The 26,251-nt window shown below is 49.0% G+C and overlaps 2 protein-coding genes and 1 long non-coding RNA gene across 4 annotated transcripts; 2 read left to right on the top strand and 1 right to left on the bottom strand.

Moving 5' to 3' along the window:
* Positions 1-4,834: 4,834 nt before the first annotated feature.
* Positions 4,835-5,632, bottom strand: LOC112270200. Its single transcript, XR_002962589.1, has 3 exons — positions 5,459-5,632; positions 5,061-5,331; positions 4,835-4,963 (listed from the first exon to the last, which is right to left on the bottom strand). It is a non-coding gene; the product is annotated as an uncharacterized LOC112270200 (long non-coding RNA).
* A 361-nt stretch (positions 5,633-5,993) lies between these two features.
* Positions 5,994-7,842, top strand: LOC100833764 (transcription factor bHLH18). 2 transcript variants are annotated; one of them, XM_024457307.1, is made up of 5 exons: positions 5,994-6,181; positions 6,270-6,304; positions 6,407-6,882; positions 7,000-7,389; positions 7,531-7,842. In XM_024457307.1, exons 1-5 carry the CDS (start codon positions 6,009-6,011, stop codon positions 7,600-7,602), a joined length of 1,146 nt encoding a protein of 381 aa, XP_024313075.1. In that variant the 5' UTR covers positions 5,994-6,008; the 3' UTR covers positions 7,603-7,842. The 2 variants fall into 2 exon arrangements, with proteins under 2 accessions (XP_024313075.1, XP_010230206.1); XM_010231904.3 differs by having other exon boundaries at positions 6,057-6,181; positions 6,403-6,882.
* Positions 7,843-14,169: 6,327 nt separating this feature from the next.
* LOC104581833 (leucine-rich repeat receptor-like serine/threonine-protein kinase BAM1) lies at positions 14,170-17,754 on the top strand. The gene is made up of 2 exons (XM_010230628.3): positions 14,170-16,743; positions 17,070-17,754. The coding sequence occupies exons 1-2, from the start codon at positions 14,172-14,174 to the stop codon at positions 17,504-17,506; spliced, it is 3,009 nt and encodes a 1,002-aa protein (XP_010228930.2). The 5' UTR covers positions 14,170-14,171; the 3' UTR covers positions 17,507-17,754.
* Positions 17,755-26,251: the final 8,497 nt, after the last annotated feature.

Genomic DNA, 26,251 nt, shown 5'->3' with positions numbered 1-26,251 from the left:
CGACCAACAGTGTCGTGATTGGGGATAAGCTAAGCTAAGCTGGTCATCGTTTAGGGCATCGATTCTCCACGCGGACTTTTTTGCCGTTTTGGGCAACGGGTGTAGTAGGTGGGAGCTAGGAGCTGATGAGGTCTTTTGGCCTGTCCATGTTTTGCTTAACATGTGTGCATCCACCGGCTTTCGGTTTGGTTCGTCACCAATGGAAAACTGTCCTGCTCCAAGAACAACGGGGATTTTTTTTTTAACGGAACTATGTTGAATGAAGTATAAATGGATTGGGCTTCATTCCCCGTCAGCTTGAGCTTTTGGCTGAATTGATTCGGTGCATGAAACTGAGCCAAGAGGTGTCCAGTACGAGACCCGGTTGGCTGCAATTTTGGTCTACGTTTAGCCCTGTGAGAGCCACACGTGAAAGAGAGTGTTGAAGTATAAGTGGATTGGCCTAGTTTTCCCATCAGTTTGAACTTTTTGGTGAACCGTTCGGTGCATTAAACTCTTCACTAAGTTGGTTGCTTTTAATTATGTATCAATTCACGGATTAGCGGTCTACTAAGTGAGTTGGGATGGCTAATCCGACGGTTGTGGCACGTCAATTTAGATTTAGACCTTTTGTTTAAAAATCATACAAACGAGGCAGAGCCACACTCTTTTTTCAAGAGTCGGGGAGAATATCTACCCGGCCGGGCTATGCAGAAATCCAAAATTTATCACAACAAGTATCTCTGGAGTTCGAAATGTTAAGGCAAAAAAGTAACAATCTACCAATGCAATTGCATGCCAAAAACTTTTTTTATTGAATGCTGATGCCAAGAACTCAAAAAATTAAAATTTGCGTATCCCTTTAAAGAATGTATTTTTAGGCATAGTTCAAAATTTTAAGCTGGCAGCTGAGAATTAACAAAATTAATTAATTTAGAAAGCCTTAATCTATGATTTATCATCAACCATGCATTTTTTTTTGTTACGGATAGGAAAAGGACAATCTAAAGACGTGCATTGTAGGGCTAGATCTTCAACTAATCCATCATTGCTCTCGTAATAATATGATATCTTGTCGTGTGGGAGCGAGGAAAAGACGAGGGACGATACAGTCGTTCACCACGATAGGATTCATGCATCCACCAAAGTTCGGTTCAAGTTCCCAAACCAATCAGACCCCAAAAATATAACTGTAGGACGTTTCAATTATGAGTTTGCTGAACCTAAGCTTATCATCGATTTTGAGTTGTTAAGCTCGTTGTTAATACTTTTCTAATCGATGTAGCATAAGTATTACGCGTGCCAAAGAATCTTTTGTATGCCCGACAATCTAATATATAATACTCGTTCCAGTTCTTCCTAGATGGATCAAAGTTGAGTCTGAGTCAGATCCACCCGAGACCTGTCTGTAATTAACTTTGTTTGATAAATGTATTATGTTTGGGACCTACTCCAGCTAGTTTAGAACAGGATCAGTGTCCTATGTGATTTTCAGAAAGAACCCATCGAGAGGCATGCAATTCGCTTTGGCTTAGCGTGCGTGGCATGAAAACAGCTTTACGATCAATTGCACGATCGGACACTTGCTGTGAGTGCTCAAAAACTAACAAACACAGTGGCGTGCATGCACGGTCAATTTGCACGAAGTCCTTACAAAGGGTTCTAGAGCTTGATCTAACAAAGCTATAGATCACGCACTAGCTATCGGGATTACTACTATTGACTAGTCAGAGAAATTCGTCATGTGTCGTCCCAGTCAGCGAAATTCTTCAGATATCGACCAAGAAGAGCAGCGCACAGACATTCCATCAGGAATGTTTCTCGGTCTCGATGTTTTTGCACAATACACTTGCGCCACTTTATGCTCTTTTATGGCTAGTTAGAGGTTGGTCAAAATCAAATACGCAGGATTAAAGGTGAGGCCGGAACGGTGGTCACAGAGGTGACCGAGTCCCACAAGCTAGACCATGCATATGCATGCATGGATGCATCGCCGACGGGAGAAAGAATCTCCTCTTCTGGATGCTCGTGGTATGGTATGGTATGGAGCAAGCAATGGTGGGCATTTCAAACTAGTCCTTGGACCAGTCCACTCACTGGGGGGAGCGAGAGAGAGATGGATGGAGACTGACAGCAGTACCAAGTTATGACGGAGGCACGAATGCAAAAGGCGACGGGGAGAGATGGATAGAGCCTGGTCGATCGATCGCTCGCTCACTTTCCGTCGAGATGTGGATCGATGAACCACTTATAGCTTTTAGTAGTTGCTGGAATGCTGACTGCCGGGAGGCCGGCCGTCGGGGTTTGGGTGGGCGCGGGTCGGCGTCAGCGAACCGACGGCGGCGCAACGTGCGTGCGTACGCCGCCCGGGCAGGTAGTTAAGCGCCCCGTTGGGTCTGACCATATATGCATCTTTCTTTGTTTTCCCGTTGGGTGCGGGAAAACGTCTGTCTGACCATAACGCAGCCGGTCAAGGATATATACGTGCGTGCATGCCCTGATGAAGCCTGAACGAAAGGAACCGGTCGATGCGGGAGTTTTATGCTGGGTCGTCGCAGCAAACATGTAGTGCAGCATTGCTTGCTTCCCCCATTTGCTTCAAATCTTCAGTGGGAGAAGATAGCAAAACGAAGCAGAGGATTTCAGACATCGCGGAAAGTTAAAGCGATTTCAGCAATATATACGGTGTTTTTACTTCCGTCATCGTGAGACGAATTCTTGGGTGCTTGACTGAGTCCAAGGTTGAAACGTACGGAGCAGAAAGAGGCCTCACGCACGCCCGCCCGGGGACCGACAGACGAATTTTTCAGTGGGAGAACCGTGTGGTGTGGGGAACAGGCAGCACGGCAAGGCAAGCAACGCAACCGGATTTTTGACCGATCCACCACGACGGGAACGATCGAGCCCGAGCGCGACAGCGTCGCGGCGTCAGGAACGGCCCAATAATATTAGTACCGGACGTAATGGGCACCAGGGCCGGACTCTTTTTTTTTTCTTTCCCTCTTTCAACAACTCACCCAGGCCACCGGCCGGGGACGCCGAAACACACGTTGCCATCGCTGGCGAGCCAGAACCGGCTAGGATCTGTCAACTCGTGGCTTCGAGCGAGTGCTCGAACAGTCCAACTTGATGTGAACGTCTTTTATCGTGGGTTGGTCTCGCCCGTCAGCTGGTCGCCGGGTCTTGCTTCGCTCGCAGCAGCTGAACCGACTGACTGCATTCATTACGCATCTCATCTGCGTCAAGAGTGATGCATGCATAATGTGTTCGCATGCCGACGTGTACTCCGCTTTGTACGCAGGCGGGCACAGGACGGCGCCAGGAGCCCACGAGGTTTTTACAGAAAAATAGCCTAACTTAACACCCGTGTTTTCTCTATGGACTACTCATACAATTCCAAAACATACATGGTTTGTTTTATCAAGATACAAGTAGTAAAAAAAATAACATTTACCCTTTGGAGTGCTAATTTTTCTGTGGCGTTGTTGCACAACTGGAAAACCGAGCGATGTTGGCCCGTTTGCTAGGTTTCTAGGCCCATTTCGTTTTTTTTTGGAAGAAGCTTAGCCCATTATCGAAATCAGCAACGGAACACAGAGACATGTCCAAATCTATTCGGCATTTTGGCCCATTGCTGACTCCACTTTTATCTTCTTCTTTTTCGACAGTAAAAGGAATAACTCCAGTTTTATCTGTTCTGCATAGACTGTCGTTGTTTATTTATTTTGAACGGAATGGAAAAAAAATTGATTGGATTTTTTTTTGAACGGAGTCGTTCTGTTACTCTGCTCTCCAGAGTAAAAGAAAAACGATCCACTTCAAAGCTAAACTCAGAAATGGTGAAATATTTTCACCCTTTTTTTTTTCAAATCTCTTGGAAGAGATGTTCATGGTGTCATCTATAAAAGGCTATTCGATTCATCATCTAGGTGCACTATTCCAGAGGTGGTGACATTGTTGTTACAGACTGTACTTACGGTTGTCGTAGTTATTTATTGCATGTACCAAGGTTAAACAAGGACTTCATGCTGATACACCATCTTACTTTATTGGATCTTCTTGCCATGTTGGTGGGCAAACAAAGATCCAGTGGAACAAGTCGCATTGCAAGGAGAGGCCCTTTTTGATTCCTTCGCCAATCAGTAAAACAGATTGTAAACAAGCAAGTCCTATTTTTATACTTTCCAAGATACAATTATGATATCCTGACAACTCTGGAGATCATTCTTCTCGATCGCTTACTTCCATTGGAGCCTTTTGGTTTAGTTGTACATTTCTCAAAAATAAACAAATTATCCAGCTAAGATCTGAATGCAATTTGACAACATGTATTGAACTACTGATGCATAAGATGGTCCTGCTAGTTGTAGGTGTTTAGTAGCACAAGTTGATGCAACCATGACTTCTCAAACAAGATCACCTTCCCAAAGTTTAATAGCTGGTCGTCTAAGCTGAAAAAAGCTACTTAATAATTGCATTTTTTTTCCCGAACATAAGTAATCATAACATTGGCATGTGGTTCTAGTTTGGGTAACTAGTCCAAGTGGTCTAGTGGAGTAATTTGTTGATGCTCGCAATCCAGTGGTGTGCTAGACATACTGAAAGGCGGAGGACAATGATTTAGCAGTACAGACTACAGATATGCAGAGTTTTAGGTTCTGTTGTTGATCAAGTTGGCCATGTTAGTCTATAAATGTAGTCAACTGCATTCCTAATTAGTGATTAGGCCATGTGGTTTCAGGGGATGAGCAATTTAGAACTATAAAGCCAAAAATCTAGCAAAAATTTACATATCAATCTTATATGCAGCCAAGTTGCTCCCTGGGCAGCAATCTAAACAGCCTGGGAAAGGTGCCACCAAATCTGAACTTTCAGTTTCTTTCAGAAATAGCATTGATACTTAGCAAAAACCAAAGTGCCAGACTGAGAGCGTGATGATGTAATTCCTAGATACCAAACATATCTCAGTTTGACACCTGATGACCTGAATGAAAGGAACACCATTAATTCCTGAAAGTAACGGCATGCAGCATAATGAAGCATATATGCAGATGAAATTTTTGCATGGGGTTAGTTATCACCTGAGATGGCACCTGGACTAGATCTGCTGTTTTTTGCATGTGGATCAATAGATATTTCCCAAATTGCAAACCTAGAAGAATGCAGCAACATGACACTTTATCTACTATAGTAGCTTAACGCCTTAACCTCATTGATGGGGCCAAGACAAAATAACAAGTCATCTGTCCTCTTCTTTTGCCATCTTCAGGTTTGGACTTTCCATCCAGTTGGTCCTGAACAGTTGTCTTCTGTTTGCACATTGATTTGAATCCTTTTTCTCGGGATTTGCTTCTGTAATCCAAAGCTTGCAGGTTCAGTATAAAGAATGCAGCGCCATTATCGCATGGATCTCCTAAACAATTGACAAAAGGATATGATATTGGTATGCACACTAGGGGAGTTCATAAATTGTTCTTACCTCCAACAACAAATGCACGCATCCTTCCAAAAACGTCGCCGTCACTTCAACCTACCGTACACATCCATCACAAAGCGTCGCAGTCACTGCAACAACAAATGAACAACACATCCTTCTACAAATGCACACATTGGTTGAGTGGACAACTGCCAATCCATGTAGGAATTGGTTAACTTAACTAGTTGCAACTTGCAACGCTGCCGTACGTTCGAGTGAAACAGACTTCATCAAGCAGCCATGCACATCTTCAGTTTCTATCCAAGTGTCACTGTCATCGAACCTACTGAATCTTCAGACAGGTCTTGTACTCTCGTGGAGGTATGCGAGAAGGTTCTTTAAAAACTAGTTCCTGATTACAAATCTCTGGGTGGAATAAAGATAGCAACAGATCTTGAGAGATCGGAGCTGTGATGTCAACACAAAAGTAGGCCATGCACTGGAACAGGCGTTGAAGAAACATATTGAAACGCGTAGGTGTAGCGCGTAGCCAAACGTGCAAAGTAGTATTTGTATTTTGCTTACTAAACCTTTACCTTGACCTTATCTACGAATGCATGGAGCACGTGAACGCCTTCTTCTCAACAGCAACACCCAGAAGTTCACACCACTATACTGTCCTGTACTCCTGTATATAAGCAAAGACAGGAAAGTCAAGAGAGAAGAGGAGCGGAGCTACAAGAAAACAGAAGGAGAAAACATCGTGGAGAAGAGGTATCGGCGCAGGTATTTCCTCACCTGAAATTCTACTTCTCTAGCTAGCCTGGTGTTTCTCTGTGCTTACAATTATCCGTGTCTTCCTGCGTGCGCGCAGTGATGGAGCAACCAAACCAATGGTTAACTCAGCCGGTAAGCACATTGCGGTCCTTCCTTGTGATCTCTGAAAGTTTGGATCGATCGATGCTTAATCGGAGTGGAGTGTATAATTCTTGCAATGGCCATGTCAGGAAGAGGATGAGCTAGCGTACATGTACCAGCAAGACGGGCATGTACCCGGCATGGAGCAGCAGTTCGCGGAGCCGCCGCCACTCCCCGATCAACATCGAGAGCAGTACTACACGTCGCCGATGGCAACCCCGTCATCGTTCCATCCACCTCGCAGCTCCAATTTCCAGAGCTTTGGGGGCTCATCGTCATTGCCCAACCTGTCCTTCGGAGCGATGCCGGCCGTCAAGGATGAGCAAGGGCAGCCGCCATCGAACTTCCTCTCCTTCGGCGGCCAGGCCATGGCCACCACCCTCAACTTCTCCGGGGGATCCGGCAGCTGGCAGCAGGACGGCATGGAGGCCGTGCAGCTGCAGGCGCCGGAGAGGCGGAGCAGGGCGCCGGGCAACGCGCAGGAGCACGTCATGGCCGAGCGCAAGCGGCGCGAGAAGCTGCAGCAGCAGTTCGTGTCTCTGGCCACCATCGTCCCTGGCCTCAAGAAGGTGTCTCCGATCATTTTTCATCAGCCCTTCTCTTATATTCAGAACGCCCCCATTATGCAATCACAAAGTAAAAGTAGTGCCAGCTTTAATCGATTAGCCCTTTTCACGTTGTTGCAGACGGACAAGATATCTCTGCTGGGGAGCACAATCGAGTACGTGAAGCAGCTGGAGGAGAAGGTGAAGGCCCTGGAGGAGCAAGGCACGCGGAGGTCGGCCGATTCCACCACCGTGTTCGAGAGCAAGTGCTGCATATCCGCCGGAGCCGACAACGACGCGGCCGCCGGCACCAGCGGTGGCGGGGGCGGAGGAGATGGCGGCGAGTACTCGAGCCCTGCCGTGGAGGCCGGCATCCGGGGCAACACGGCGCTCCTGAAGATCTGCTGCAAGGAGAGGAGAGGCGTGCTGGTGATGGTGCTCTCCGAGCTCGAGAACCAGGGCCTCTCCATCATAAACACCAACGTCGTGCCCTTCACCGACTCCTGCCTCAACATCACCATCACGGCAAAGGCAAGCTAGGCTTTGATCTCTTCCCTGCTCACACATTGTGCAAATGCGGCAAGAACTTGCAAGGAAACGGACTATGGTCCATTCATTTTACTGCCTGATCAGTATTCAGTAGATTGATTGACTTGTTTTAAATTTGTGCAGATCGAAGAGGGCTTTTCGTCTGCTGTCGATCTTGTGAAGAACCTGACCACGGCTCTCAGAAATTTCAACTGAAAGTCTGAAAGTAAATGGAGACGATTGTACATATGACTGACGATTAGACATTTTTTCCTCTTCTTCTGTTTTAACATGAACAGTAGTTCCGGCCTTCTAGGGGAGTAGTTGTTGAGTTTGGTCACCGTATCCATTGTACGCGTGTTAAGTCTGTAACCATTTCGGTAATACCACTAACCTGATCTCCTCTGGTTTCGTGTTTCATGTATTCTATCTATAAGAATGTTCCAGAATTGTTTATGATTGTGCTGAAACTCGGCTCGTGCATGATCTAAAGTAGCGAAAGTATGGGCCTTATTAGAGATTCTGCTGTGTATTACTACCTCAAACATTTATGCTCTTGTACCCTGGGGAGAGATGGTTGAAGCAGAGGAAGTACCAACGGAAGGCCTGGCCCGCCCAACAAGGCCACCACATCTCTGGGCTAAATAGCCCATTCGGTTGAGGGGTGAGATTTCTTTTACCAAGAAGTTCATATTTCACACCCAAATGAATCTTTGGGGATGCATAAACTCCTGAAGTCGAAAAAGTTTTAATTTTGGCTCCAAAATGAAACGGTTTTTTTGCTGATTTGGCTGATTCGAAGCGGTTTTGCTTTTTATTTGCATTTGTTAACCTCTTTTGACCGACGACGTGGATGCATTTCCCAAACACAGCAGTCCGGCGGCCCAAGATGCCGTCGCTGGGATGCGGCGAGAGGTCGGTGAGGAAGGACAGCATCGCCACCCTCTACCCATCGTCAACGCCGGCATGGCTGCAGAGCAAAGCTTACACAGCCAGCAACAACACACGCACTCCCCTCCCTCTCAGCCCCCTCTATTTCTTCTCCAGAATTGCTGTGCTACGACACTTCAATGTCCGATCTCTGTACAATTACTGATCATGTGGTGTGCAGTAATTTTGTCAAGCATATGGATGGCTAGACCCATCTTCTTCTCCCCCGAATCTCCCTTTTTCTCCTCCAAGTTTTCCCTCAGGCCATGAATTCCGGCGAGCCGCCGCCCACCGTTCCAACGCGAGCGCAGGCCTGCGCAGCTACCCACTGCCACCGCACAGCCATCCCGCGCCCTCCCCCATGAGCGCCTAGAAGCTGTGCGCACTCCAGCGGCCGCGAGGCGCTCGTCTTCCTCGTCTCCGACGGAGAGATGCCGCCCTCGGATCCGCTCCGCCGCCGCCTCCCCGACCCGTAGGATGTACCTGGAGCACCGCCTCGACTTCTCTAAGCCGCCAGCGACCTCGACCGGACCTCCCGCGCCCCGAAGCAGCCCCGCCGCGCAGCTCCTCGTCTGCCGCCGTCGGCCCCGACGCCCCGCCGACTCGGTCCACCCCTTGCCTGGCCGCTGCCTCCATTCGACTTGCCGTGCCGGCGCGCACGCGTCAAGCTCCCCCGCGCGCCTCGCCGTGCCTGCAATCGTCAGATCGGCCTCCGTCTTCCCCGCGTCCGGCGAGGTCTTCCCCGCCAACTCCACTGCCCGACTCGTCCTCGACCATCGCTTCCATTATCAGCCCCCCCCATGAGCTCATCCTCCCCCTTCCTCTTCCCCCCGCCTGTCTCGCCGGCGCCCACGCGTCTTGCCTCCAGTGCAATGGGAAGATGAGAAATGCAGCCACGTCATCGGTCAAAAGAGGTCAAAACCGCTTCAAATCAGCCACATCAGCAAAAAGAACACCGACTTCAGACGTTATGCGTCTCAGAAGATACGTCTGGGGACGAAATATGGACTTATTTCTTTCTTTCATGGACATATACTAGTAGCCACGCACTAGCTGCGTAGAAGCCCATCCACAGGTCCAAGTACGGACTGGATCGAACTCACACGGTCACAGGCCCATTGGTTGACGGTGGCCCAGAAACAAAAGAAAGGACCGGGAAGCACCGCGTGTTTCCGTCCCATACGTACTCCGCCTTATAGCATGTTCGATGCATGTGCTTGCATAAAAAATCCGATTTTTGTCCGTTTTATAAGACATGTGTTTAATTAGACACATTTAATATAAAAATAAGTACGGATGTTTAAGAATAAACCGGTTTCAGCATCTTGTATTGAACATGCTCGCCTACTAGGCGGCACGGCTGTACGGTACCGGGGCGCCTGTCGTATTTCTCAGCTCTCGACGGTCTGCGCGATTCTTTGTCTGCCCGAACGTTGCGCCATGGCCTGGCCCGCGATTCGTATACGGTATACCCGGCCAAACGATGGCCAGTCAGCAGCACTCGCCACTCAACCGACTTTCTCGCGTCGCTTGCTGGCTGATAGACAGTGAAGCAAGTACGTACTGCACTGCACACCCCCGCGCTGAAGCCCACGGTACGCGCCATGTTTGCCACCACGTACGTGCGTACGTTCTGCTTGTCTGTCCCGTGCTCACGCTGTTGGCAGCAGTTCCTTGACTCGATCCTGGTGTGCCTGAGCGTTGAACGGTACCTTTTCCGGGGCCTCCGGTTCACCCCTCCGTCCATCGGATCTTACTCCTGTGCTCCGAAATTCAAGCTTCACGAGCCGACGTCTTTTTCTTCCTCTCTATGTGTACTGTATATTCTTCAAGCTTCACGCCCCGCGGTGCAGTATATTCAAACCAAACAAGAGGACTCCAAGGCCAAAACGAAGAGTGAGACTGCAGAGTCGAGAGTTTGAGACGATTCAGTATTGGGCCATGAGCTAACTCCTTCCTCAAACCAAGATCGGCTGATCGGGCATATCAATACTCCCCGGTCATACTACATGCAATTTACAAGGAAGAGCACACATAGGGACAGGTAAGTGGGTCAAAATTAAGCCTGCGTACCCATGCGTGCAAATAAATGAGGATGGTTTGACCGGGCATTTTGGGTGGCTTCGATGTGCTCTCTTCCTGTAGTCAATTTTTCTCTGGATTACCAATCGGATTTACAAATCGATCTGGTGATGATCCCCGGGCAATCTAGGATCATCGGGCTTCGTGCATGCTTCTGTCCACTTGAAGCGTCCAAATTAAGTTCCCGGAAGACAAGGATGAAGCCGCTCGAGATGATTAATGGGAGCAGATGACCTGCGCTGACAAACCAAGCCGTCGTTAGGTTTTTTAGACCTTAGCACTAGTACCACAACTTCCTCCTAAATCGGGTGCTCTGACAGCCTGCATGTAACCTCTCGAGCATCTACTCCTCGTGTGGCCGTGGTGGTACGTTCCATAGGCAGACTAGAGAATTCTAAACACATCGCTCTCGTCCGAATTACAAGGAGCACCACCGGACGCCAAAGATAAGCTGGTCTCGTCGACGCGACGAAAGCAGAAAATAACGAAAGGAGTATATCTTGACTGCATGCACGAGGCACACACCACAAGAGCTGTCGCTGTTTAACGCTTGCAATTCTTTGAGCTCTACGAAGTCGACAGCTTGTCTCAAACACTCGGTCATCAGATTAAGTAATCGCGTCGCCATAAAACCTGCGATATATACTCTGTCTATCCAGGGATCCAAAGTGGCCTGGAACAGAGCCCCGCTGCTGGAACGTTGGGGCGTTGGGGCGCTAAAACAAAACAAAGGACCACACTTTGTTTAGGAGGGCTAGGTTAAGTGGAGTAGTGGGCTAACAGTTAAATTACACTCATATGCATGCAGGGGCACTAGCAAGAACGTAACCCCACATCGCCGGGGGAGCCGGGCAAGCGTGCGAGCCAATGCGGCGGTGGTGGGCTCTGCATCATGATTATTTCCTTCCTCCCGCCTCGCCGGCCGAGCCAGATTAGCGGTCGTGTTCGGGGACAAAATTTCGCAGCGTTTCGGGACCGAATCATGGGAACCGCGATATCGCATCATGGCTGCTCCGGACTCCACTGGACATATATAACATCCTCTCATTTGTCGTTTGAAATGTTTCTTATACTAGTAGCTTATTCACTTCCGTATTTCATGGCCAAACCGTACTTCTTGATCGTCAAGGTGAGGACTGGGGACTAGCTCTATACGCTCTGCATGCATGAACCGTGACGATATGATTTCTAGCAGTACGTTTACCAACAGCTCGTAGAATATATCCTGGTTCTTGGTGGGGTGCATCATGTTCATGCATGTGAGTGTAAACTGCCAAACTAGATCGTCTGCGTGCGTCCTTTCGGCCACATATGCTTGCGCAGCACTTCACGTACGTACGTTTTGGTTTTATGTATGCTCGGTCGTTTGGTGCCGCATTATTGGTGCTACTAACATGATGGCATGCAATGCCGTAGCCCGTAGGGATGTCTAGATAAACAAAGACGTGCATATTAAGCCCGGATGATGATGGCGGGCGGGGCCTCACCGTGAGCTGAAAGTTCTCTGTAAATACAATTTCGAAATGGTGCATTATTACATAGTGAGAGAGTAGTAAAACGTTACGAACAACGTACACGCGGTCAGGCTTGTAAATACACAACATGATACTGTAACGCTACAGCAACAGCGTGCATCCTACCCCACCCACTCACGGAGAATGCAGATCCACGATTCAGAGGCTGCTCACATACACTTCCCCGTGGGCCCAACTTCCCCGATCAGGCGACCCTGGTGCCTGCTCTGCGTCTTTGCTTCCCTGATACGGGAAAGCTGATCCGCGCATGCCGCAAACACTCCTGTATCAGGGGGTTCTTTCAATGACATGATGGACCACGCAAAAATGGGCCCAGCACGTCAGTCGTAAATACTCGGCGCACGCCAGAAGGACATCGGCGTAATTTGCTCGGCCCATTCCCCGGATTCCCGACAGAGCCTGTACTTGCGCCAGCACCAAAATCAGCGAAAACTTTAGGGATTAATTACAGGTACGCTCTCTGTTCTCTTTTGTACCCACTGACGTGTTGGCCTCCGCTGTAGTTGGGGCCTATATGGAAGGAGGAATACATCCCGCAGAGGCATGCTTTTATACGCGTATGTACTAGTGCTCTGTACGACGAATTTGTTTGTTATCCGAAGTAAACCCGGGAGGATTTCGCTGGAGAAAGATATATGACTGGAACAAGTACTCGTTGCAAAAATAAACGACCTGCTTACTAGAACGATCCATTGCGTAACATCAGATGCATCCATTTTTTTTAGTACTCCCTCCATCCAACAAAGAATGTCTCAATTTTGACTAAATTTGAATGCATCTATACATTAAATCATGTTTAGATACATTTAATTTTTGACAAACTTAAGACATCTTTTGTTGGACGGAGGAAGCACACATATATCGGATGTATTCATCCTTGCAAACTGTGGACTTTTTGAAGCATTATTCGATACGAAAATTAAAAAGAGATATCGTTTCTTTATCCGAGTATAGTTTGACTCGGACTATCTTTTCTTCTCTAACAAGACTTATTAAACAATTGTTACTTTACATATAGCGGTAAGATAGAAATAACTAAACGGAATGTTTATTTCTCGATCGACTTAAAAATAGTCAATTCTCAGTTGATTTTTTCATCACTATATTTGTGTGAATCGTGTACGGATTTCAGTGATTCGATCGGACGGTTGTTAGCGTCGACTTGGAAATATTTCTCTTTTCTCAATCGTCTTAGAAATAACAAAACAATAACTAGCTTACATGGCTTAAAATAAAATACGTTTTGACGATGCAAGAACTAAAATAATACGTACTAGTAATAATTAGGTGCACAACATTTGGCATGAAGGAATGTGTTTGGAGTACCTTTTTTTTCCTAGCAAGAAGAAGTAGATTGTTTGCTACCAACTAATCAAGAAGATAGTGGCGTGATTAACGTTTCCGAATTCTGAAGCAAACTAAATGGGGCCATACCACCATGTGTGAATTTATTTATATTTTGCAGCGTCATACGTGCAAAGGTGTTGGCTGATGTTGTATGTCTACAAGTTGTTGTCTTGCGCCATAGTATGATGTCACACGTCCAATGCAGAATAGCACCACAAACTTCATATAATAAGTCATGGAAATGCGACAACAATGACACACGGAGTCCATTTGTTGTACTGTATTGATATATATACCATGCTTCAGTAAAACCATGCAAGCGGATAAATGAAATTCATAGGAATCAAAACGGTGAAGTAGGCTCGAAACGCACATACAGTCTACTATGAGACAGAAAAAAACATTTCATAATTTCAAACGAATCCATAAAGACAATTTGCATGCATCACAACATGATTATCCGACATTTTTTTACACAAGTAGATTGACACCTCCACTGAAAAAGTTATATGGCCTTGAGCGTGCAGTGGATGGCTCTCAATGTCAGCCATCAGGGCTCCTGATTAATTTATGCTAAAACATCTGGCTCTTATCCAATTTTTTACTCTTTCAGTTATATCTCATCTAGCTGTCAATTATTTTCTGATGATCTGGAAATCTCACGTACGTAATTTTGAAGCAAAGTGGAAATATAATTGGAAAACCCCCTCCTTTTTGTTTTGACAGCTTGGAAAACCCCATCCGGTTACTGTCAAATACCTTTTCATTTTTCACACAAGAAAAAAAAGAATTTGCCACGCACATCTGCATATATCCCACGCTGTCCGCCTGAACTCCAGCGCCACTCCACCCGCCTGGCCCCGACCCACATCCATGGCACGCTCCATGGCCATGGCCGCCACTCCTACCTTTCTCCTCCTCGTACTCATCTTCCTCCTGGCCACCGCGACCTGCTCCACCGCCGCCGGCTCATCCCCCTCCAACGCCTCCTTGGAAGCCGCCGCCCTCGCCAACCTCTCCGCGGCGCTCGCCGATCCATCGGGCTACCTTTCCGCGCACTGGACGCCGGTCACGCCGCTCTGCTCGTGGCCGCGCCTCTCCTGCGACGCCGCCGGCTCGCGCGTCATCTCCCTCGACCTCTCCGCCCTCAACCTCTCCGGCCCCATCCCCGCCGCCGCCCTCTCCTCCCTGACGCACCTCCAGTCCCTCAACCTCTCAAACAATCTCTTCAATTCGACATTCCCGGAGGCGCTCATCGCCAGCCTTCCCAACATTCGCGTTCTCGACCTCTACAACAACAACCTCACCGGCCCGCTCCCTTCGGCGCTCCCCAATCTCACGAACCTCGTGCACCTCCACCTCGGCGGCAATTTCTTCTCCGGCAGCATCCCGGGGTCGTACGGCCAGTGGAGCCGTATCCGGTACCTGGCCCTCTCCGGCAACGAGCTCACGGGGGCGGTACCGCCTGAGCTCGGCAACCTGACCACGCTGAGGGAGCTGTACCTCGGGTACTTCAACAGCTTCACTGGCGGGATACCCCGGGAGCTCGGGAGGCTGCGGGAGCTCGTGCGGCTGGACATGGCGAGCTGCGGGATCTCCGGAACGATCCCCCCGGAGGTGGCGAACCTGACGTCGCTCGACACTCTGTTTCTTCAGATCAACGCGCTGTCCGGGAGGCTGCCGCCTGAGATAGGCGCAATGGGGGCACTCAAGTCGCTCGACCTGTCCAACAACTTGTTCGTCGGGGAGATCCCCGCGAGCTTCGTGTCACTCAAGAACATGACGCTGCTAAACCTCTTCCGGAACCGCCTCGCCGGTGAGATTCCCGGGTTCGTCGGCGACCTGCCGAGCCTCGAGGTGCTGCAGCTGTGGGAGAACAACTTCACCGGCGGAGTGCCCGCGCAGCTGGGCGTGGCGGCGACGAGGTTGAGGATCGTCGACGTGAGCACAAATAAGCTCACGGGCGTTCTCCCGACCGAGCTGTGCGCCGGCAAGCGGCTGGAGACGTTCATCGCGCTTGGGAATTCTCTGTTTGGCGGCATTCCGGACGGGCTCGCCGGGTGCCCATCGTTGACGAGGATTCGTCTGGGAGAGAATTATCTCAATGGGACCATACCGGCCAAATTGTTCTCGCTGCAGAACCTGACGCAGATAGAGCTGCACGACAATTTGCTGTCCGGTGAGCTCCGTCTGGAGGCCGGCGAGGTGTCGCCATCGATCGGGGAGCTGAGTCTATATAACAACCGGTTGTCCGGCCCGGTGCCGGCGGGGATCGGCGGGCTCTCGGGGCTGCAGAAACTGCTGATAGCCGGGAACATATTGTCCGGCGAGCTCCCGCCGGCGATCGGGAAGCTACAGCAGCTCTCGAAGGTGGACCTCTCCGGGAACCGGATATCCGGGGAGGTGCCTCCGGCGATCGCCGGATGCAGGCTGCTCACCTTCCTCGACCTGTCCGGCAACAAGCTCTCCGGCAGCATCCCCACAGCGCTGGCCAGCCTGCGAATCCTCAACTACCTCAACCTGTCCAACAACGCGCTCGACGGGGAGATCCCGGCTTCGATCGCCGGAATGCAGAGTTTAACAGCCGTCGACTTCTCGTACAACGGGCTCTCTGGCGAGGTCCCGGCCACGGGCCAATTCGCCTACTTCAACTCCACTTCCTTCGCCGGCAACCCCGGCCTATGCGGGGCATTCCTTTCCCCGTGCCGCACCACCCACGGCGTCGCCACGTCGTCGGCCTTCGGGTCCCTCTCCTCGACCTCGAAGCTCCTCCTGGTCCTTGGCCTCCTCGCGCTGTCCATCGTCTTCGCGGGTGCGGCCGTGCTGAAGGCGCGGTCCCTGAAGCGGTCCGCTGAGGCGCGCGCGTGGCGGATCACGGCGTTCCAGCGGCTGGACTTCGCCGTGGACGACGTGCTGGACTGCCTCAAGGACGAGAACGTGATCGGCAAGGGCGGGTCCGGGGTCGTGTACAAGGGCGCCATGCCGGGGGGCGCCGTGGTGGCCGTGAAGCGGCTGCTCTCCGCCGCGCTCGGGCGCTCGGCGGGGTCCGCGCACGACGACTACGGCTTCTCCGCCGAGATACAGACGCTGGGGCGGATCAGGCACCGGCACATCGTGCGGCTGCTCGGGTTCGCGGCCAACCGCGAGACCAACCTGCTGGTGTACGAGTACATGCCCAACGGCAGCCTCGGCGAGGTGCTCCACGGTAAGAAGGGGGGACACCTGCAGTGGGCGACGCGGTACAAGATCGCTGTCGAGGCCGCCAAGGGGCTCTGCTACCTGCACCACGACTGCTCGCCGCCGATACTGCACCGCGACGTCAAGTCCAACAACATCCTCCTCGACGCCGACTTCGAGGCGCACGTCGCCGACTTCGGCCTCGCCAAGTTCCTCCACGGCAGCAACGCCGGGGGCTCCGAGTGCATGTCCGCGATCGCCGGCTCCTATGGATACATCGCTCCTGGTATGCCAATTACAGAGATTGCCCTTTCATTCCTCTGTTTACAAGATTCAGTTCAGCATTTTTATTTTTATTTTGCTTCCAACTGCTCTGGCAAGTGCCAAATTTCAAGATCGGAACTTCGTATTTGCACGGAGACTAGTTCTATTCTATTCTCATGTTGAAATTCCACCGGATTTGTTATTTGTTTTCACTGTGTCGCACCAACTGCACTGTACACCCCCCTGAAGCCTGCCTCTCATCACTTTGTCGTTTAAAATGGATCATCTTTGGGAACTGTTTGGCCTGTGATCTTATATGGCTGCATTGTTTGTTTTCTGGCTCTGCAGAGTACGCCTACACGCTGAAGGTGGACGAGAAGAGTGACGTGTACAGCTTCGGCGTCGTGTTACTAGAGCTCATTGCCGGCCGCAAGCCGGTCGGTGAGTTCGGCGACGGCGTAGACATCGTGCAATGGGTGCGGATGGTGGCCGGCTCGACCAAGGAAGGCGTGATGAAGATCGCCGACCCTCGCCTCTCGACGGTTCCCATCCAGGAGCTCACGCACGTCTTCTATGTGGCGATGCTCTGTGTCGCGGAGCAGAGCGTCGAGCGGCCTACAATGCGGGAAGTCGTGCAGATCCTAACTGACTTGCCTGGGACGACGACGTCCATGAGCCTGCCGCCGCCCGACCTCGAAGAAGGAAGAGAGGAGAACCAGGGACATGAGCAGCAGCAGGGGGAGCCACACGACTCTCCGGCACATCAGGATCTCCTTAGCATCTAGGAGTGTTTTGCTCGTAGTATAGTAGTGGCAGTACCTTGTAGCATCCCATGTACCTTGTGGTGTACTCTTTAGAATGTGGTAGTGTGTCCGGAAGCGTGTGCAAGGGGAGGCAAAGCATGTGCTAGATTAGTGTTCCAGTATGATAAATCGTGGATTGGAACCGTGTAATCACTGTATTGTCTTCTTGTACAAAGCAGCTAGTTGGTCTCCAATGGAAAAAAAAAAACAACGGCAAACCGTGCACGTCTGCTCTTTTGCTGGCTGAGGACTGCAGCTCCCCGTGCTTGAGTGACATGCAGAGATGGACTGATGCGCCCACGTACGTCAAGGCTCAGGTAGGAGAGGACGCGCACGCTTTGCTCCTGCCGTCGCTGTGGCGCTGCCCGGTTCCTTCCCAGCGATAGCTTGCTGCCTGCGGAGACGGCCAAGTGAAATTGGCGCGTGCACGTGACCCGTCGTTTCCACCGTTTCACTTGCAGGTACGTGTGACAGACAGACGGGCCTAGCTAGCTGGGCGCACTGAGGAGCCCATGCTGGTCAGGCTCTCTCTGGCTAAGCTACATTGCTCGCACCTCGCACGGCACGGAAGGCCGCGGCACAGTGGCACACTTTGTGTCTGTGCTAAAAAAAGATCGATGTTACCACTGTGCAGCTCATCGCCAAGCAGCTTTGGAGTGCTCTTGCACAAGGCATGTTAGATGCAGGGCACTCGTTTCACATGACTTTGCGAGCTTGCAGCCTGCACTCACCGGGCTGCAGAATCACGAACAGTACTATCATTAGTACCCGCTCCTATGTATGCGACGACCAAGCCTGTGAAACTCTGCTGGAGCGTTGCAGGGGAGGGGCAAAAGGCTGAATCGATCGACCGTCTGAGTTCTCTTGTTTCAGCTTTGATGGTACGGTTTTGTGTGGCTTTCGCCTTTCGGCGAGCGGTGCCGGCCGCGGGTGATGGGCTTCGGCTGTCCGGATTGCTGAACAAGGAGTCGATCGGTCGGAGCTTCAGCTCTGCAGCGCATTGCAGGCCGAGGGCGAGGCTTCTGAGTGCCATGCCACTGTGCCGCGCGTGGTTTTGCGTGTGTGGCCATTTGTCACATGTCACGCCTGAGTTGTAAGTACCGGCGATGCCGGCGAGCGAATCTTCTCGTTTTGTCGAGGAAATCTGAGAGGTCCTCGCCTAGCCTCTTGGATACTGTGTTTTTGAGACGAGAAATCCTTTCAATGCATTGCTTGTTTTGGGGAAACTGGAGAGAGGAAACATGAGGTTTAAGGGGTGCCAACTATTAAATCATCCGTTCTTCGGCAATAAATAACCCGTTGAAGGTTGTTTTGTAAAAAAAACTATTAAAACATGTGTTTTGTCGGTGGGAATGGGAATTCATCAATAATTGGTATGAGACTCGAGAGACCAACTCTCAAAACTTTAACACCGAGGTAGAGGTAGAAATTCATATGAATTGTTTAGTAAAGATGATCTTGACAGTTTATCATAAATCTTCCTAAGATAACTCCTCATGAACTCCTAGCTAGCAACCAAACACAGCAATGAATTTTTCCCATCAAATTCACATGTGTATTTCCCATCACATACCAAACATGAGATTGAAAGAAAAATCGATTTCTAATGTGTATTTCTCTACAAACTCCTTCCTCTAGACTCCCATTCCCAGATGTTGCCAAACATGTCGAAAAATTGGGAGTTAGAGCCACTGTCTAAGAATAGAAAAAAATCAGTCTATAGGACAGGGCCTTAGTGAGGTTCCTTCATAGATTAATAATTTTTTGATGAAATCAAAATGATTAATTGTCCTTTATGAACCGGAATAAATAATAAGGAAATGTTGACAATTTTTAGGACGATCATAGGTCCACATGAACCCAATTTATAATTAAGTTAACAAAAATCACTTTTTAGTTTTATAAAAAATGAAAAATATAACAGAGTAATACATCAGTAGAAATTTAGTGCTATTAATTTTCATAAAAAGTATGATCATCAGCGAGCTGTTAAAAATAACAAAACATAAAAAGTTGCGTAACTGTACTATAAAACTTGTCTTAAATCTTATTTTGTTAAACATTGAACGACTCGCAAATTATCAAACTTCTTGATGCAATTTTAGAAGGGTATGCTTCTATCCATGTATTACTTGTATTTGGAAAAATCCATGTAATACCTGGATGAGTTTTTTTTATGACATTAAAGATACAGATTTTGCCAATCATAAGTGGGCTTGCATGAACCCACCGATCTGGAAATAAAGACTAAATTAATGAAACATCAACAATATACAAAATTATCATTTTTATTGTTTTTTCATCAAGATTTTATTCCAACACCATTTGAATTTTAAGCGGTTCAAGATCTCATGCAATCTACACCCTCCAAAACAGGGCCTTGTAGTGATGAAAACAAAATCAAGTTATCAAATTTTGGGGATTATAGAGGCAAGATTCAAATTTGGGTTCACGCGCGCGCACACATGCGCATGATGAAGCTAACGAATTTATTCCTAGTCTCAGGCGATCGGATGTTCAAAATTTACGCTTAAGGGCGAGGGCTTAAAGGTGTGAGCTTGGTGTGTGACATTGATGCGTGTGGGTGTGTGTATCTTCGGTATAATCGCATAAGGAGAAAACAAAAGCATCACATTCTTTTCTTTAACCTACTAGCGTCGCATTTCTTTTGGTGGAGTATGAGGTAGAATCGAAAGTTAGAGCGGTTAGCGATTTCTCGATTCGCCTCCACAAAGTAAAAAGTTTAAACAAAATTTCGAAACATGTTTGCAAGTGTATATTTACGAAAGCATACATACCATTCGGAATTCCGAATCGATCAATCAATTTTGAACCAACAACAGTGAAATGGTATGTATACTTCCGTACATGTACATGCTACTCTCTCCGATTCATATTACTTGTCTTAGATTTGCCCAAACATGAATGAATGTATATTTAAAAAACGTATAGATACATGTAATATTTCCACAATTAATATGCATCGGAGAGAGTAATAAGTACTAAAGTACGGATGCACTCCGGTCGCGTGCTTTGGAGGGCACATCCAGTCGGCTCCCATCTTTAGCCAAAGCACTCTTGCTTTTCCTTTTGTCTCGGTTCCGGGCCTCGCCTGCCGAGGGAGGGATCCACTGATTTTGGAAGGAGGCAGGCATACGAAGGTAGATAGAGCTTTGGCGATTTGCTCTACGTGATGTACGTACGTGTATGCCCGGCTGGCCACTACTAGACACGACATGACGTGGATAACATGGGCCTGCAGCTAGCCATGCATGAACTGCGTGCTCGACCCGTCGCCTCGCCATATATATCATCATCATACGAGAGAAGAAGTAACAAGCTAGCTAGTGTGTGTAAAGGAAAAAAAAAGAGAGAGAGGATTGGAGGTCGACGAGATGTTTTGGTTCTGACGCGCGCGCCGAAGAGATAAAAAAAGATTCGGGAATCGATGGATGAAACTGGACCGGACGAGCTTCGTCGCTGTGCGTGCATGACGCGGGGGAGGGCGCTATGCATGCTAGCGTGCTAGCTTTAGCTGGCAGCAGCGCGCTTTGCTTTTGTGAAGCTCTCGTCTCGCTTCCTTGCCCCCGCTTTATGAGCCCTAGCTAATGGCTATAGCTAATTGGGGGTGCGTAGTATACCGTAGCGTAGGTCACCCGGGGAGAAAGCTTGGGGGGATTCTTCCTACAATTGAATAGAGACAACACATGCGGGGCGTGTACGCGTACGACCGTCAAACCGTACGTACTCAGGCGGCGTGTATAGAGTACACTACGTATATTCGTTGCCCAATTCTCCTCTACCTGGGAAAAGGAAAAAAAAGATTCCTCTCCTGTTTGGGAAACACTCCGACATGATTCCCATATGAATTTTACTGTTTACTGATCGTGAAGTCCATGTTGACGTCTTTCCTCGAATTTGAAGGCTAGCCAGCCATATACTCCATCCACAAATTTGATGCATACGTTGAGTGCTTGAGTCTCCCATGCATATGGCGCCATCATTAAAAGGATAAAACTTTCACTATCGAGGGTCGGACAATTGGTCCGTACGTCGGCAGGTGCTGTGAAGCCTGTGTTCCAACAGTAACGACGCCATGAGTGATTAATTCCCTCGTGTGTTTCAGATGAAACGGCAGGGAGCCACGATCCAGTCCGCGCGTGCATGATCGAGCTCGGAAGGGACGACGTTTAGGTGGGGCCAAGACCCAGGTCTCAGGGGCTTTGCACTGTCTCCATACATGCATGTACTCCTCTTTTGAAGGCATCACGGACACTGTTCACCGCACAGGGTTTGGGCCGGGAAAGGAATGGAAGAGGCGAAGTGGAGGATATGATCTGCGTATCTGCTTCCGGAAGATCCCCTTTTCTCCCCATGCATGCATACAGAGGCCGAATTGATTGCGTTTAAGCAACCTTTGTAACAGTCTGCTTTGAACACTGTTGGAATACTCCTACCGCACGCGCACGCGTCCTCCTGAGAAGTGACACATCACTTGTGCTGACATTTCAGTCTGATCGATAAATGCGCCGAAGCTCATGGGATTCTATGTTTGGTGCAAATTAAATTAGGATACGCTGTTACAAAATGATTATCAGTAACCGAAAAACAACATTAGTAACGGTCAGGATGTATATATCATCAGTGGCGGGCGGCCGACCCGATCGTTACGGATGACGTGTTGCCACGTCAGTGTCGGTCGAGCGACTTTTTCGGTATTTAAAAAAATTATAAAATCACAGAAAATATACAAGAAATACACAGATTAATATATACAGCACAGTACATCACATCACAGCATAGAAAAATACATATAAAACCGCATCACATCACATCACAGCACATCACATCACATCACACCATTTAAATTATACAAATGTGAGGAAGTAGTGAATCGAAGTAGCACACCACGGACCAAGGCAAACAAATGAGTAGTGTCACCCAATGGTCTCTGTTTTCAAAAGAAACAAACTTTAGTATCTAAGGATGTATAAAAAGACTGAATTAGAAAAAACAAACGGTTCATATATAAAATTGAACTTACTCCAAATTAAGGAAGAAGAGGATAAAGTCGTGGTCCGCGTATTTCTCGAAACATGCCACCAAGTATTTAGATGCCAGGATTCTTGAGAGATCCTTTTCTGGCTCAAGACCGATGTCACCGTAGTTGAACATCGTGGGGTCTAGAATGGCTACTTTTTTGACCTCCATTCGCCGCAGTTCTCTTATTTGGTAGGCAGACCACAGCCTTAAGAGGTTGATATCAAGATTTTGGCGGTTGAAGAGGTGGAACGGTTCATTGAACTTCACACCAAAGGTGATAGAACGTTCCTGAATGTTCCCGGTTTCTTGGTCAAAGAAGCCATAGTTTCGTGGGATTCGAACATTGATTTGTTGGGCATACTGTTGAGAACCAGCTGATACTTGCATGTAGAACTGATGAAGCTCTTGCATCTCCCTGAACACGGCACGCAGGGAATCTTCGGTGACCATCAGTTTTTCATGATAGTAAATAAGCATCCGGTCAAACTCACTAGCCACGAAATAGGATCCGTTTTCGAATCTCTGGCCTTGACGGGGTTTTTTATGAGAATGTCAGGCCTATTGTCCTCCCAGACTCCAGTAATGTCAGACACATAGTGCATCTCATCTTGAGTGACATTGGAGGACTCCTTGATGGTTTTGGCGCCGCGCCCCCTCTTTTTATGCCTCCTCTTATTGTCCCATGCCTTTTGCTCCTTTGCCTTGTACTTGTCATCGATCTTGCGGCCACCCATGGACTCAGCGGCACCCAAGAGAGAGAAGGTAGGAGGGACGCTTCCAGCCTGTGCCGACCCTGTGGTCTGGCTATCTTTGAGCTGTGGAGGCATCGACATTGCCCGCTCTTCATCTCCGCCGGCATCGACAGGAGGAAGTATCCTAGGGGAAAGGCCGAGCGGCGATTGAGAAGTACCTTTGTGGGCAGAGGGAGATGGAATCATAGAGGGCCGGCGCTGGTTGTAGAGAGATACATAGCTCCTAGGTCACATAATGCGGTAGTTTGGACAACCGCCTAAAATATCCACGCCTTCCTCCGGAGGTAGCGGGATAGCATAATCACGATGCTCCTCGACGACGGAGTCCACCATCACACTCACTTGTGCGTCGTTCATAAGAATGCCGTGCACCAGTGGCGGTGATTGTCTGGGCATCAGGCGGCCAATGGCGCCTATAGGCTTCCCAGGTTTGTCTACGTGGATACGACACTTCACCGGTGCCTGCGCGTAACAAGAAGAAGGCATATGTGTGTAAGATCTTTATTCATGAAGGTAAGGAGTGAAAAAGAGTTTGAAAAGTATGCTTACAAGGATGTTGTCGCTCGGACCCGGATCATTATCCCGGATGCCCTCGCTTGGGTCCGGTTGGCTAGCAGGGGGGTTGTCCATGCTAGTAGCCGGGCTGTAACCTGGGGTGTATGTGTCTTCGTCGTCCATACGTGTGTCGGAGGCGGCGCTGCTCTTCAGCGGGGTGCTCTTTCGCGGGGGAAGAGGAGGAAGAGGAGGAAGGAGGTTCCTCAAACCTTCAACTCCTCTCCCGAGTATGGCGTCAAGGGCGGGGTGGTTTTTGGCCAATGCCGACACCAAATGATGGACGGCTTGCACTGCATATTCTCGCGACACCTCTTGACACACCATAGATGCCTGCTCTCGTGCCTCCGCCTTAGCTTGTTCTATTATTTCAGCAGAAGCGGGGAGCTTTTTCTGGACCCTGCTTCGCTTCGGAACAGGCGGGAAATAATCATCCCAGCAGGCCTCTTCGCCTTCCCCTAGAACACGGCCCGTGTGCTCCGCCTTTTGCAAGCCGGCGGTCACAGCCGACTCCCACCTCTTGCTCTGCACGGAGTTGTCAAATGTTTCTGACCTCTTGCTCTCCTCCCATTTGTGGGCATTTTCTTGTTATCATATAAGACATGACGTGAGTCTATATGGATCAGGAGTGTCCTAATTAACGCCGAAAACAAATTAATGCACGTGAACCCTTACCGTAATTTTTTTAACAGGCGGCTGCATTGACTCAATGCCCGCCTACTCCTCTGGTGTCATGTGCTGACGTGCATATTCTCTAGCACGTTGGTCCTCCAGCATATCATGCACTGGAGGCACCCTGCCTGACGCCTCGAGAATTCGGTCCTGCTTGCGCCAGACCTTCTTCTTCTCCACTTTTCCTGCACTCCCTAGCCTGTGGTTCAAGGGCTTCCTCGCGCGCAACGCCCTCATACGTTCACTCTTCGCAATGAAGGCAGGGTCAGATGATTCCTTCTTGAATTTGTCCCATTCGGCCTCATCAGTTATCGACGGCCATTTCTTCGTCATCGTGCGTTCCGCTACTTCCTCATCTGCGACGGTCGTCGGATCATGGAAACCTTCGTAGTCTTCTTGTGAAGTAACTCAGTCCACTCCAACAATGCTTCTTTTCACTCGTCTTACTACGACGCGGCCTTTATTTGTCAGGTCGTTTATGTAGAATACCTGCTTGCATTGTTTAGCAAAACCCATGGTTCCTCTCTTGCCGGGATTTTTCTCACGTCAACTTGTTCACGAGGGATCTCAGGAGGTAGCACCATCGTCGTGAACATGTGACTTTCTTCTTTGTCACCTTTGGTCCATCTTACACGGAACATTGAGATCTTTGTGATCGAGTACTCCAATTCACAAATCTCCTCGATAACGCCGGAGAACGCTTTGGTTTTGTTGTTGTCGTCGGTCGCAGTCTCAAAAGTCATGACTACACCACTATTTTGATATGTGCTTTTACGGTCCTGAGACACAGTGTAGAAGTTATAACCGTTGATCGCATATGATTGCCAAGTAGAGACGTGGTAAGCAGGTTCCCGTGACAAACATGCAACTGTCTCTTCTGATACATTGGTCGTCTCCCTGCCGTAACAATAATTCTTCAGCCACGCTGATGTTTTATTGTGCTCCCCGGTGGATACAGACTTCTCCTCTTTTAGGGTTTTCATTTCGCAGTTGTTCCATGTGCATTTCCTAATAAGGCCGGCAGCAATCGACAGTTTGCAACACAACCAAATGTGTTCTTTCAAAATCAGCTTCCCTTCCTCTTCCATAGACATTAAGGTATGTATGTCCAAGGCCACCTTCGCCATCGAGCTTGCCCTTGTGCTGTGATTCGGGAACACTTATTGATTTCTGATCGGCTAACCAATCCGTGCAGAACTCGATGCACTCTTCTGCCCTAGCCTTCCACGATGCTACCTTCCGGACGCAATCTGTTATGAACATAGCGCTTCAAAACCCCGTTGTATCGTTCAGGGCCATACATGTTATGCAGGAACGAGGGCCCTAGCGACAAGATCTCATCGCATATGTGGATCATTAGATGGACCATGATATCGAAGAATGATGGAGGGAAGAACATCTCGAGCTCGCACAGAATCTGTATCATACTATCCTTCAGTATCTGGCATCGTCTAACGGTGATTGACTTCTGCGAGATGCTGTCAAAGAAGTCAGAAAGCTTCATGATTGTCCCCCTTACGTGCGGCTCCATGATACCTACGATTGCGACTGGAAGTAACTGAGTGAGTATGACATGGTTGTCGTGAGACTTCATGCCAGATAGCTTGTGACTCTTCATGTCAACGAGATGTTTGATGCTCGACGAGTAGTTCGATGGGACTTTAATGCCCTGCAGGCACTGGCACATCCTATGCAACTCGTCTTTGTA

The sequence above is a fragment of the Brachypodium distachyon genome, chromosome 1 (genome assembly GCF_000005505.3).
Source record: "Brachypodium distachyon strain Bd21 chromosome 1, Brachypodium_distachyon_v3.0, whole genome shotgun sequence".
In the NCBI taxonomy this organism is placed as follows: Eukaryota; Viridiplantae; Streptophyta; class Magnoliopsida; order Poales; family Poaceae; genus Brachypodium; species Brachypodium distachyon.
Note: the sequence above shows the minus strand (reverse complement) of the source record. Positions and strands in the feature narration are given on the sequence as shown.

Coding starts and splice junctions, on each gene's coding strand:
- LOC100833764 (XM_024457307.1), top strand. CDS start 6,009: ATGCATGGAGCACGTGAACGCCTTCTTCTCAACAGCAACACCCAGAAG. Junction 6,182..6,269: donor GAGAAGAGGTATCGGCGCAG/GTATTTCCTCAC, acceptor GCGTGCGCGCAG/TGATGGAGCAACCAAACCAA. Junction 6,305..6,406: donor ACCAATGGTTAACTCAGCCG/GTAAGCACATTG, acceptor CATGTCAGGAAG/AGGATGAGCTAGCGTACATG.
- LOC104581833 (XM_010230628.3), top strand. CDS start 14,172: ATGGCCGCCACTCCTACCTTTCTCCTCCTCGTACTCATCTTCCTCCTG. Junction 16,744..17,069: donor CTATGGATACATCGCTCCTG/GTATGCCAATTA, acceptor CTGGCTCTGCAG/AGTACGCCTACACGCTGAAG.